The sequence below is a fragment of the Paramormyrops kingsleyae genome, chromosome 10 (assembly GCF_048594095.1).
Source record: "Paramormyrops kingsleyae isolate MSU_618 chromosome 10, PKINGS_0.4, whole genome shotgun sequence".
NCBI lineage: Eukaryota > Metazoa > Chordata > Actinopteri > Osteoglossiformes > Mormyridae > Paramormyrops > Paramormyrops kingsleyae.
The window spans coordinates 10419493-10430765 of record NC_132806.1 but is presented as its reverse complement, the minus strand read 5'-3'; the positions used below and the strand labels follow the sequence as shown (position 1 = coordinate 10430765).

General features: G+C 46.1%; 1 protein-coding gene across 3 annotated transcripts; it reads right to left on the bottom strand.

The window, feature by feature from the left end:
* Positions 1–69: 69 nt before the first annotated feature.
* LOC111855458 (protein eva-1 homolog C) lies at positions 70–7615 on the bottom strand. 3 transcript variants are annotated; one of them, XM_023834487.2, is made up of 8 exons: positions 7386–7615; positions 5516–5718; positions 5321–5444; positions 4028–4180; positions 2936–3079; positions 2195–2266; positions 1698–1784; positions 70–820 (listed from the first exon to the last, which is right to left on the bottom strand). In XM_023834487.2, exons 1-8 carry the CDS (start codon positions 7486–7488, stop codon positions 429–431), a joined length of 1278 nt encoding a protein of 425 aa, XP_023690255.1. In that variant the 5' UTR covers positions 7489–7615; the 3' UTR covers positions 70–428. The 3 variants fall into 3 exon arrangements, with proteins under 3 accessions (XP_023690255.1, XP_023690256.1, XP_023690257.1); XM_023834488.2 differs by lacking the exon at positions 1698–1784 and having other exon boundaries at positions 7386–7613; XM_023834489.2 differs by lacking the exons at positions 1698–1784; positions 2195–2266 and having other exon boundaries at positions 7386–7614.
* Between the last annotated feature and the right edge of the window lie 3658 nt (positions 7616–11273).

Sequence of the window (11273 nt, the reverse complement as noted above, 5' to 3'; positions counted from 1 at the left end):
GTTTTTAACGATAAAATCGTGAATATGTACGAAGACCACGGTATCTGTAATCAAGACTACCAGTCGACGTAGTTTTGATACGATAAACTGTTTATGAATATAACAGGCATCATTCATCATAAAAGTATGTGTTACAATTTAGTAAGGGAAAATACTTTAATTACAGACGTGTACCACGTTTATTGGATGACTGTTGCACCTCACAGAGTAAATCTAGACATTAGAGTACACTAGAAATATAACCTATAACTAATATTAATGTTTTAGGTTGCTTTACATGAAGCGATTTCTTACATTAAATATTTATCAGTATTTCCAGGCATAAGAAATGAAAATTTGAAATAGAGAATAATAAACAGTTGTATTTTCACTCTTTTCAAGTGCAAAGTTTGTTCACGTGGCTCTGCAGTGAAGGCCATTCCCATCTGTCAGCCGCTGATGGCCCGGAGTTGATGGACAGCATAGGGACTGGAGTCCTGGGCCAGCCAAATGTCACCGTTGGGCAGCTCCTTTGCCAGCTCCTCTTCTTCCTCATGCCCATCAATCCTGACCATCCTTACCATCAGCTCCGGGCGAAAGACCTCAGAGGTCCGGTACGTGTGGGTAAGGTGGCGGAAGGAGGACTCTGAGGCTGTGTCATCGTCTGGCTCCGTAAGCTCAGGAAGCGGGCCCTGAGGGGCTTTTAGTTCATCTTTCAGGTCGGAGAACAGCTCCTTAACATCTTGCACCAAGGTGGATTTCAGGCCGAATAGGCACAGGAGGAAGATGAGACCAGCACAGATCCCAGACACAAAGTAGAGGGCCACCTTCTCTGGAAGACCTGAGGGTGGACATGATCGAGAGTGCTGTTTACTAGCAGGGATGCAGGGTCACCTCCACAACTGATCCTGGATCAGTTTGATCTTTTCAGTTTTTAGCCTTGGGTCTCCATTTTGGGGATGATAAACTGGCTAAGGGCATAAAATAACTAGAGTCAGTTATGAAATTGAGATGTTTCCAGTTGACCAAAATGCAATACAGTCATGGGCAAAAATTTTGGCAGTGACACAAATGTGTTTTGCAATCTTTGTTGCTTTAGCATTTTTAGATTATCTTTTACGTTTCTGTGATATACTAAAAAACAATTATAAGCATTTCATATCTCAAGGCTTTTATTGGCAAATACACCAATTTTATGGAGAGTCAATATTTACAGTGTCAAACTTTTTTCTTCATAACTTCTGCAATTCTCTCTGCCATGCTGGATATCAGCTTCTGGGCCAAATCCTGACAGATGACGATCCATTCTTGCCTTGTTACTGCTTTTAGTAATCTAAAAGTACTGAAGCAGCAAAGTTTGCAAAACTCAAAATTTGTGTCACTGCCAAAACTTTTGCCCATGACTGTACATATAAAAAATAGGACATTTCCCCTGATTTAGAGGTTTTATTGATTTATTTAAATTTTTTACTTAGGTCCTTATTAAATTTAGTAGATTTAGTATGATTGAAGAGCTGCCTAACAACTCAATGGCTGTGTTTGACGAGGATCCCCCAGATAACATTCAAACATTCAGGAAATATTTGTCTGTATCCATGACGATATTATCTGCATGATTCCTACAAGAGGATTTGTTCTGGTGGGTATCCAGGCTCACACCCCCACAATGGAAAACTTGCAGCTTCTGAGGCGTAATGCATCAAGCAGCCCCCACATACCCTTTATCTGGGCAAAGATTTCCAGAGAGTTGGTCAAAAGCACCATACTCTTTGGTCGTGCCGCGCCTGGGCCGGTGTACCAGCCACCTGCAGGTGAGAGGGGACCTGGCTTAGCAGCTCAGCAGCTTAGCGGTCTGGGCGAAGACTTCTTGTTATGTCGGGTGCCAAAGCTGTGCACCTGAACCCCACCTGTGTTCTTGTATCTGAACCTTCGTATCATAGAAATGCCAACTTGAATTTCAGCTGATTCACATTCTGAAGAACTGCCCCGTATTTTTGTAGTTAGTCCATATCCTTAGTCGCTATGCTAGTCTACTCACCCTTAGATATCCCCTGGGAAATCACCTCAGCGGGACACCCGCACGTCGTGACATGGAACAGAGCTGTTATGGAGCTGACTTTTATGCGGCCTGTTTTAGTGAGGCAGCCCTTCGGGGCATGAGAATCAGCCGGGCACAGCAGAAAACAGGCCTGCTGCACGACAGGCGCCTTGTTACCGTGTGTGTAGTCAGCGATGGAGAAAGGGTCTACAGTGCCCTGGCCAACATCCTCCAGCAGATACCTGGGAACTGGGTGAGACGGAGCATAGCACCTTACTCTTCAAGTGCAATATGGTACAAAATCTCCTGCATTGTATAGTCTGTTCCTTTCTGTAGGGTGTGGTGTATTGTAGGGTGTCTAGTGTACAGCATATTGAGTTAGGCGTTACATTAACAGCACCTTCATAATGCTTCATAATGCCATAGTATACATTGATAACAAACATTATATGATAATAACAAACCTTATAATCTTATAGTCATATAATGTTTGTTATTAATGTATATTAAAGCTGTTAAAATATGTTAGGATGTTAAGGTATACTTACATGCCGCTCGTTCAATAATGCATAATGAATGCATTATTGAGGTGCAGTTAATATAGAGCATTACTGCATATTGGATAATCTCGCTCCTTGTACGTCCCCTTAAGTCAATGTTATGTATTGTCTTAATATTTGTAAACTGTATTCTCTATAGATAGATAGATAGATAATTGTGTCTTTCCAGTTACTTTCCATTCTAATGTTTTGGAAAGGTGCCTTCTTATAATTAATTTTCAAATTACTCATTATTCATTTAGAGTATATTGCCATGCAATTGTGTTATTTTTTGCATTTTAGGCCCCTTCTTCCTCAGTTAGCAGACATTCCCTGCAGTATCAGTGTGCTGACTGTGGCTCAGTGGCCCGTCACTCACCACATGTGAAGGACACCCGCAAGTGCTTCCTGAGCCCTGGGAAGCAGGGGTCCCCAAAGCCCTGCGTGTCGGCCACTATGGAGCAGTTTGTCCTGCCGTGACATCTGCGGGATACACGCCTCAGAGCAGAGGGTGACAGGCACTCTGAAAGGCACACGGACAACCTGATAGACACATGGATAGCCTGCTAGGCACACAGACAGACTGCTAGGCACACAGACAGACTGCTAGACACACAGACAGACTGCTAGGCACACAGACAGACTGCTAGACACACAGACAGCCTGCTAGGCACACAGACAGACTGCTAGACACACAGACAGACCGCTAGGCACACGGACAGCCGGCTAGACACACGGACAGACCTCTAAACACACGGACAACCTGATAGACACATGGATAGCCTGCTAGGCACACAGACAGACTGCTAGGCACACAGACAGACTGCTAGACACACAGACAGACTGCTAGGCACACAGACAGACTGCTAGGCACACGGACAGACCGCTAGGCACACGGACAGCCGGCTAGACACACAGACAGACCGCTTGACACACAAACAGCCAGCTAGTCACACGGACACCTCTTGGATCAGGGTTTGAGTCTCTGCCCCACCCTGGCTCTCCATGTGTGGAGCTTGCATGTTCTCCCCAACCTTCGGGTTCTCTTGTTCTCCCCATAGTCCAAACACATACTAAGGTTAATTAGTGTTGCTGATTTCCCTGTAGGTGTAAATGGTGTGCATGCCCCAAGATGGGTTAGCATCCCATCCACAGTAATTCCCTGCCTTGTGCCCATAGCTTCTAGCATAGTCACTGGACAGAATAGGTAAAGCGAGTATAGAAAACAGATGGATTCTCACAGTAGTTGCCCTTTATTTCCACTAGAGGTCAGTAGATGTTGACACAGCTGGGAATTAGCACTCTGTCTTCAGGAAAGGTTGCCATAATGTTGTTTTTTTCCAACAGCCTTCAAACTTCCTGACAAATGATCTGATTAAATTTGGGCAGTAATTTGTTTAATGGAGAATCAGAGTGTAACAAAGGACATGTAAGGAAGACCATACTGCCGCTATCCAGCCCCTGGACAGACCTATGTCGGGCGTGGCTGTGTGCTCCTGCGGGCAGTGGGGGCTCCCGTGCAGCTGGTGCCCGAACGTGGCGGAGTAGATGGCCAGAACGGTGCTGTTCTTACACGACAGGCGCAGCCTCTCATTCTCGCATACTAGCCGGCTCCGGTGATTCTCTGACGTGGGTAGGGACACATTTTGGGAGGTTATTTTTCACCTGTGCTCACACAGAAATTCTGTGTTACCTATTAAGTGGTGCTGTGAGACGTCCTGACAAATAAGCAGTGCAATTCATTTCCTTTAAAAAGCTTAACAAAAATAATGGTCGAATATATAATGTAAACAGAAGACAAAATTCTATGATGCAGTATTAAGACTCCTTTTGTTTATATAACTTTTAGATTAGGGGTTGAAAGGGCCGTTATGTATGCTGGTTTTCGCTGCAACTCCCTAATTAGATTACTAATTAGAGGACTGATTGGCTGCAGAGTCCTCACACCTGGGTTTGAACAGCTGACCTAAAGGTTATCCCAAAAACCTACATACACACCGGCCCTTTGTGGATAAGGATGGCCACTCCTGATATTCATGTACTTATAGTGTAAGACCATAAAGAAATGAAAAGTTAGGCTTAAACAGAAGTATGAATTGTATGACTACGTTCACACTGCAGGCCTTAATGCTCAATTCTGATTTTCTGCTCAGATCTGATTTTTTGTTTGCCTGTTCACATTACTCTTTTTAATGCGGGCAATATCAGATTTCAATGTGAACGGTTCACTATATTGAACTGGCCCAATGACGTGCATGGTCAAAAACAAAGACGTCATTTTATTGATTCGAAAACTGCCCGGTTACGATATGAGCCTTCCTGTTTGCCTGAACAGATTCATCTCCCCAAATACTTATTAAATCCAGCACCTCCCTGTCCCTCCACTGGCCAACTTCTGTGCTCTCCTCCATGTTTGGCACTCTGACGGAGACATATGGTGATTTCCGCCTGCGCAGAATTGAAACGAATGTCAATTTAGAGTGACGTAAAAGTCGCATTGCAAAAAATCAGACCTGTATCCGATTTATGACCACAAGCTGAAGTGGCTCAAATCGGAATTGAAAAAATCGGATTCCATGTGACTTGTGCTGTTCACATTGTCATGAAAAAACGCGATCTGAGTCACATATGAGCAAAAAATCGGATTTGGGCCACATTCGTCCTGTAGTGTGACCGTAGCCTAATAAACTCCTGTATTCTATCTGTTTTGTTTGTTCACATGTTATCCGTGGACCCGTAGGGAGTCTGATTGAGTGGCGCTCACCTGGACGGCACTTGTAGGACACAATCAGGTACTTGCTGGTGTAAGGGCAGGGGTCCGAGCCAAACACGTGGCTGTTGACAGGTATGCTGCAACTTCGCTGATCCTGGCATTCGTGCATCACTTTCTGACGGCACACGAACGCAGGATTAGGACAGGATGAGCCCCCTGCCCCCTCCCGCGACGATGCGGCACTACCTGGACAGCGACAGCGGACGCGCAGTCAACACTCTCTGCCGTGGCGTTGCCGTGTGCCGGAGGGCACAGGTTCTCGCTGGGTACACGACGGCCGTAGAAGGCGGAGAGGACGGCTATGGCGGTCCTGGAGGGGCAACTGACGGAGAGCGTGTCACCCTGACAGGCGTGAGCCGTGTGGTTCCGCAGGATCCTGTGCAGGTAAGCTGTGGGGGGAGAATCAGACCCATGTGCACGGGTCGGCAAAAGTGACACAAGCGCTAGTTACTGAGCCTCGAAGGCATGTCCCAGTGTCATTTTAAACACTGTTTTATGATTTAATTTAATGTAATGATGTAATGTATTAATGAAATCGTTTTCGGCCCTTAAAAAGGCTGAATATTATTGATTTTGAATTTCACAGTATATGTGCAGATAAATGTAAAAAAAACATTGGAATAAATGCTAAAAAAAATGCTTAAAAAAACACTGGTGCCATTTTTTTTTGCCTTTTTAAATTTGTTGGTTCTTTAACCTTTTCATTCTTGACATTTAGCTCCAGTACGGTTTACAGTCTGAGATGACGCTATGTGCTGTGAATGAATGTTGGTGGTCAGTGTTCTCCAGGGTGTGACTCCGGCACACTAATGGCCCGTGACTCATATCAAAGGAATGTCCCTCCTTAGTGTTGCCATGGCCATTAACCAAAGTGCTTCCCAAAGTATCTGAAGTATTTCTGCATTTGCTGACTATGACGCCTCCCAGCCATTTGGATTTGGTCGGTCAGTGGGAGTGAAGCCTGGAGCTGGGAGACGTCCACACCAGCCATTCTGGACCATTTCCTCAGCTCTGCTTTTCTGTGTTCTGCAACAATTTAAATTCTTATACATCCCATAAGAGGATCTCGCGATAACATCTAAGCCTGATCTTGGTCTCCAGCCTCACAGCAAACTGAAGCTCTGGCCACAAACCACCAGTCTTACTCATCAGACCTTAGCACACAGTCATATATAACTGGATTCATCACCGTCTAAAAATAAATGAGTCGTCTTTTCCAGGCAGGGTCCTTGATCGTCAAGGAAACAGAAAACGGATTTCATCCTGAATGGGCAGATTTGCCACTTTTGGTTCTCTAATGCGTGTAGTTCAGTGTTAAGTTGTCGTCTTCTATAAATTACACATGTGGGCCTTTGTAACAGCCTGACTTGAATGGGCACAGCAGTGTCGGTGGTCGTTGCCTCCCTCTAAACTCCCGCGGTGACCACACCCATCTCGAGGGGCGGCGGTGACAGGCGGGCTTTGGTGCAGCCGTACCAGGCACCCGCACACAGTGGTCTATTATTAGCCCCCTTGTGTTCTAGCCTAGCAGGGCAATCCTTAGTGTCCAGATAGGAGTGGTGGGAGAGACGTAATCGTATCTATACAGCTAGGAAATCTTCACAGATAAAGCACATACCCTGCCTGTTTGTGTATCTCAGCATACAGCAAAGGCTTTTCTGTTGAGGTATAGAGCTGTATTTAACTTGCCTTTGTGAGAGCTTCCTAATGTCTAGTCTGCTGTTGGTTTTTCAGTCAGTATCCTGTACTGATCCCTCCAAATAAGGTAGATTAGGAGAGCAGTGCTTTCTTGACCTGTTTACCCAACATACATTTTTCATTAATCAGATTACCGGGTGATTTGAGCACTTGGTAATAGTCTTACTTATCAATGTCCATTCAGAATGGACAGCTGTATTCATAGCTATGATTGCTGTTTAAGCATATAAAGAACAAAACAAAAACACCTGCTTTTCAAGAGGGTTGTAGTAGGCATTCGCCCTTGGCCCATCATCACCTTGACGCTCACACCACCCGCAGAAGGCACTGGTAAGAATCCACCCCCCGTCGCACTCACCTGAGAAGTCAGGTGCTGCCTCGACCCAGAGGGCACCTGAAGTCAGCCAAAGAAGCGGGTACAGCAGGTGCCAGGGCGCCACAGAGCCCCACCGTGCCAGCATTGCGGCCGTCTCTCCAAGCGGACCGGGTCCAGTCCGGTCCGGCAGCCCGCTCGTGATGCTTGCCGCCCCTGCTGCTCCAGAGCAGAGATCCTGCTCAATGCCACCATTGTCTCTGCCTGACAACGGGCCCCTTTGCTCCCAACCCACAGCAAACATGTGATTTTTTGCTGGTCACCTGAGTATTTCCTACGGACACGGATGAGCGCCCCTCCCTGAACCGCCATCGTAGGGTGACGGAGAGGTTTGTGTGTCTCAGCGATCCTAGGAGCTAATTTGTCAGGGGCTATCAGGTCTTCCAAGGGAATCTGGTCCCAGGTAAGCAAACAGATTAAGTGCAACTCAAACAACCTTCATGAACAAAGATAAAGAGGAACACAGGTACTCCGGTAGCTCCACAAGTAGAGCATTGTGCTAGCAATGCAAAGGTAGAGGGTTCAATCGCAGTGAGCATCCATAAATGGGGGAGGTGGCTGTAGGTTGGGCTTCTACACAAGGGGCCTGGCTGGATAAAGGGGCTGCCCACCTCCTGCAGGTGGAGCCCTAAGGGCCCAGTGCCAGTGGAAGGCTGCGGCCTTGCTGGACTGATCCTTGGCTATGGATGCTGCCTTTATGGGAGATAGAGTGTGATGGTTATGGAGCCTGAGCTGGTGTTGGATATAGATATATCTTGATGCACAACATGGGCTCTGGAACCAAACACCTGGAGAAGAGCTAGACTGTATTCCACTCTGGGGTTTATTCATAGTCCTCCAGTTTATTCCTTGTCCTTGTTTGTTTACCCAGGGTCACCTCCCTTTGGATGATGGGCTCTGACTGTCATCTGTGCTTATTCAGTCCTGCGTATCTGACCTGCTTGGAGACCTTGGGTGGGGTGCTGGACGATGCCTCCTCTGGGGACTCCATTGTTCTACTGAAGGACTTTAATGCTCACGTAGCTAATGACAGTGAAGGGTGTCGGAAGGGTGTGATCGGTTGGAACGGCCTACACCAGCAGAGTTTTGTTATTAGACTTTTGTGCTAGTCACCGTTTGCCCATAATGAACACCATGTGCACCGCGGGCATAAGGCTGTTCATGAGTGAGAGGTTTGTATCAGATTGTGGGGGAAAATGCTGGACAGACCTGGTAGAACCAAACATATAGTAAGGGTCTGCTGGGAGCGATTGGCAGAGTCTCCTGTCTGGAAGATTTACAATTCGGACCTCCGGCAGAACGTATCTTGCATTCCAAAGGAATCTGGAGATACTGAGTCCAAATGGGCCATGTTCCATGCCGTCATTGCCTAGGTCATTGGAGCCAGTTGCGAAGGCACCTCCTTCATCCTGGTGGCGGACACCAGCGGCAAAGGGAGTCGTCAGGCTGAAGGAGGCCTTCTGAGCTTACTTAGCTTGTGGGACTCCGGAGCCAGCTGACAGTTACCAGCAGGCCAAGCAGTGTGGTTTTAGCAATTGTGCAAGCAAAAAACTGGGGTGTGGGTGGAGTTTGGTGAGGCCATGGAAAATGACTTTTGAAGAGACTCTGGCACGCCATTGGTCGACTGAGAAGGGGGATGCAGGGCTTTGCCCATATGGTTTACAGTATGGAGTGCTGTCGCCCTTAACTGGGGATTTAGTTGGGCAGTGGAAGGACACTTTGAGTACCTCCTGAATCCCACTGACTTGCCTTCCATGGATGAAGTAGAGTCAGAACCTGCTGCATGCTAATATAACTAAAAAGACTAAACTATTGTAGCTTTCTTTCTGATCAACCAAAGAATACAATAAATCAGTTACAATTAATTTAGAATTCTGCTGACTAAGACCAAAAGGAGTGCACACATTACACCTATTTTAAAGTCCTTACACTGGTTACCGGTTAGTTTTCATATTGATTTTAAAGTTTTTTTATTAGTCTATAAGGCATTACATGGCCTTACACTGGACTGTCTCTCAGAAATGCTTTTAGTTTATGAACTAGGAAGCGCCCTCTGATCATCCGGTTCCTCTCTCTTATCTGTTCCACATAGCGGAACAGAAACATTTGATGATTCTACTTTTAGCCACCGTGCTCTAAGACTCTAGGACAGCCATCCTGAGGATGTGAGAGGTGCTGAAAACATTGGTATTTTTAAACATAAACTGTAAAGTCATGTCTTTGGTCTGGCTTTTATGTAATGTTTTATATTCTTATGGTTTCAGAATTTATACCTATTTTATTTATTTATTATTATTTGATTATTTAAAAATTCTTTTTTCTTTTTACAATGTATAAATTTAGTTTATTTTAGTTTTAGTACCAATGTTGTATCAATTGCTTGTAAAGTACTTTGAATTGCATCTGAGTTGTTTTGAAAGTGCTACTGTATATGAATAGTTTGATTGATTTGATTGATTGATTGAGAGAATTTGGTAGAACTTGCCCATCACTGGGTCTCCAGTCACTCAAGTAGTTAAAAAAACACTCTTCAGTGGTAAGACTTAGATTAGATTTGTCCTGAATTCTTGAAATCTATTGATGTTTGTGTTCTGTCTTGGCTGACGCTCCTCTTCAACACGGCGTGGAGGTCGGAGGCAGTGCCTCTGGATTGGTGGTCCCAGTCCTTAAGAAAAGAGGCCCGAGGATTAATGTTCCAACATTAAGGGGACCGTACTTTTCAGGCTCTCTGGGAAGGTCTATGTAAGGGGAACTCTGTTGATCCAAGAGGAGCAGTTCAGATTCCGTCTTGGTCGCAGTACACTGGACCAGCTCTTTAACCTCACAGGGATACTGGAGCATTCATGGGAGTTTGCCCATCCAGTCTACATGTGTGGACTTGGAAAAGGCATAAGGCTGTGTCCCTAGAGGGGTCCTGTGGGGGGTGCTTCAAAAGTATGGGGTGCAGGGTCCGTTATAATGGGCCATTAGGTTTCTGTATAACCAGAGCAAGACCCTGGTTTGCATTGCCAAAAGTAAGTCAGAGTTGTTTCAAATGGGTGTTGGACTCTGCAAAGGCTGCCCCTTCTCACTGATTCTGTTCATAATCATTTTGGGTAGAATGTCTAAGCATAGCCAAGGGTGCAGGGGTTCGGTGACTTTAGGCCCATCCTTTGCTCATCTGGGTTGCAGGGGTACAAGTCTAAGCAGGGATGCCCAGACCTCCCTCTCCCCACCCACCTCCTCCAGGGGAAGATCAAGGAGTTCCTAGGCTGGCCCAGAAAATGATGTAGTCCTGTTGGATTTGAGTTGTGACCTCCAACATGCACTGGGGCATTTTGCAGCCAGGTGTGAAGTGGCTGGGATGAGGATCAGCACCTTCTCAACCAGGAAAGGGTGAATAACCCAGTCCAGGGTGGGGGTCAGTTACTGCCTTAAGCGGAGGAGTTTAAGGGAAGAATGGGTCAGGAAACTGACAAGCAGATCTGTGCTTCTAATAGGCTGTTGTGGTGAGTAATATCTGAGTTGAAAGCAGATGTACTGGTCGATTTACGTTCCTGTGGTCACCTATGGTCACAGACTCTGAGTAGTATGAGATTGTGGATAGGAGTGGCAGAAATTAGCCGCCTTTGCAGGGGATCTGGAGTCAGCCTTAGAGAGACAGGAAGGAGATCGGACATTTGGGAGGTGCTCAAAGCAGAGCTGCAATTCCTGCTCATCGAAAGGAGCCAGCTGAGGTGATTTAGGCATCTGTATACGGTGTCTCCTGTTTTGGGCATGTACAACCAGGAAGACACCCCAGGCCAGACCAAAGATACACAGGAGGTCTCTGCTGGCCCTGTGACCCTGACCCAGATGAACGTTTCAGAATGTGTGGATGGATGGAGAATATGT

Coding starts and splice junctions, on each gene's coding strand:
- LOC111855458 (XM_023834487.2), bottom strand. CDS start 7,488: ATGCTGGCACGGTGGGGCTCTGTGGCGCCCTGGCACCTGCTGTACCCG. Junction 2,267..2,935: donor GCGGGTGTCCTTCACATGTG/GTGAGTGACGGG, acceptor CGTCTCACCCAG/TTCCCAGGTATCTGCTGGAG. Junction 1,785..2,194: donor CATCGCTGACTACACACACG/GTAACAAGGCGC, acceptor TCTCACCTGCAG/GTGGCTGGTACACCGGCCCA.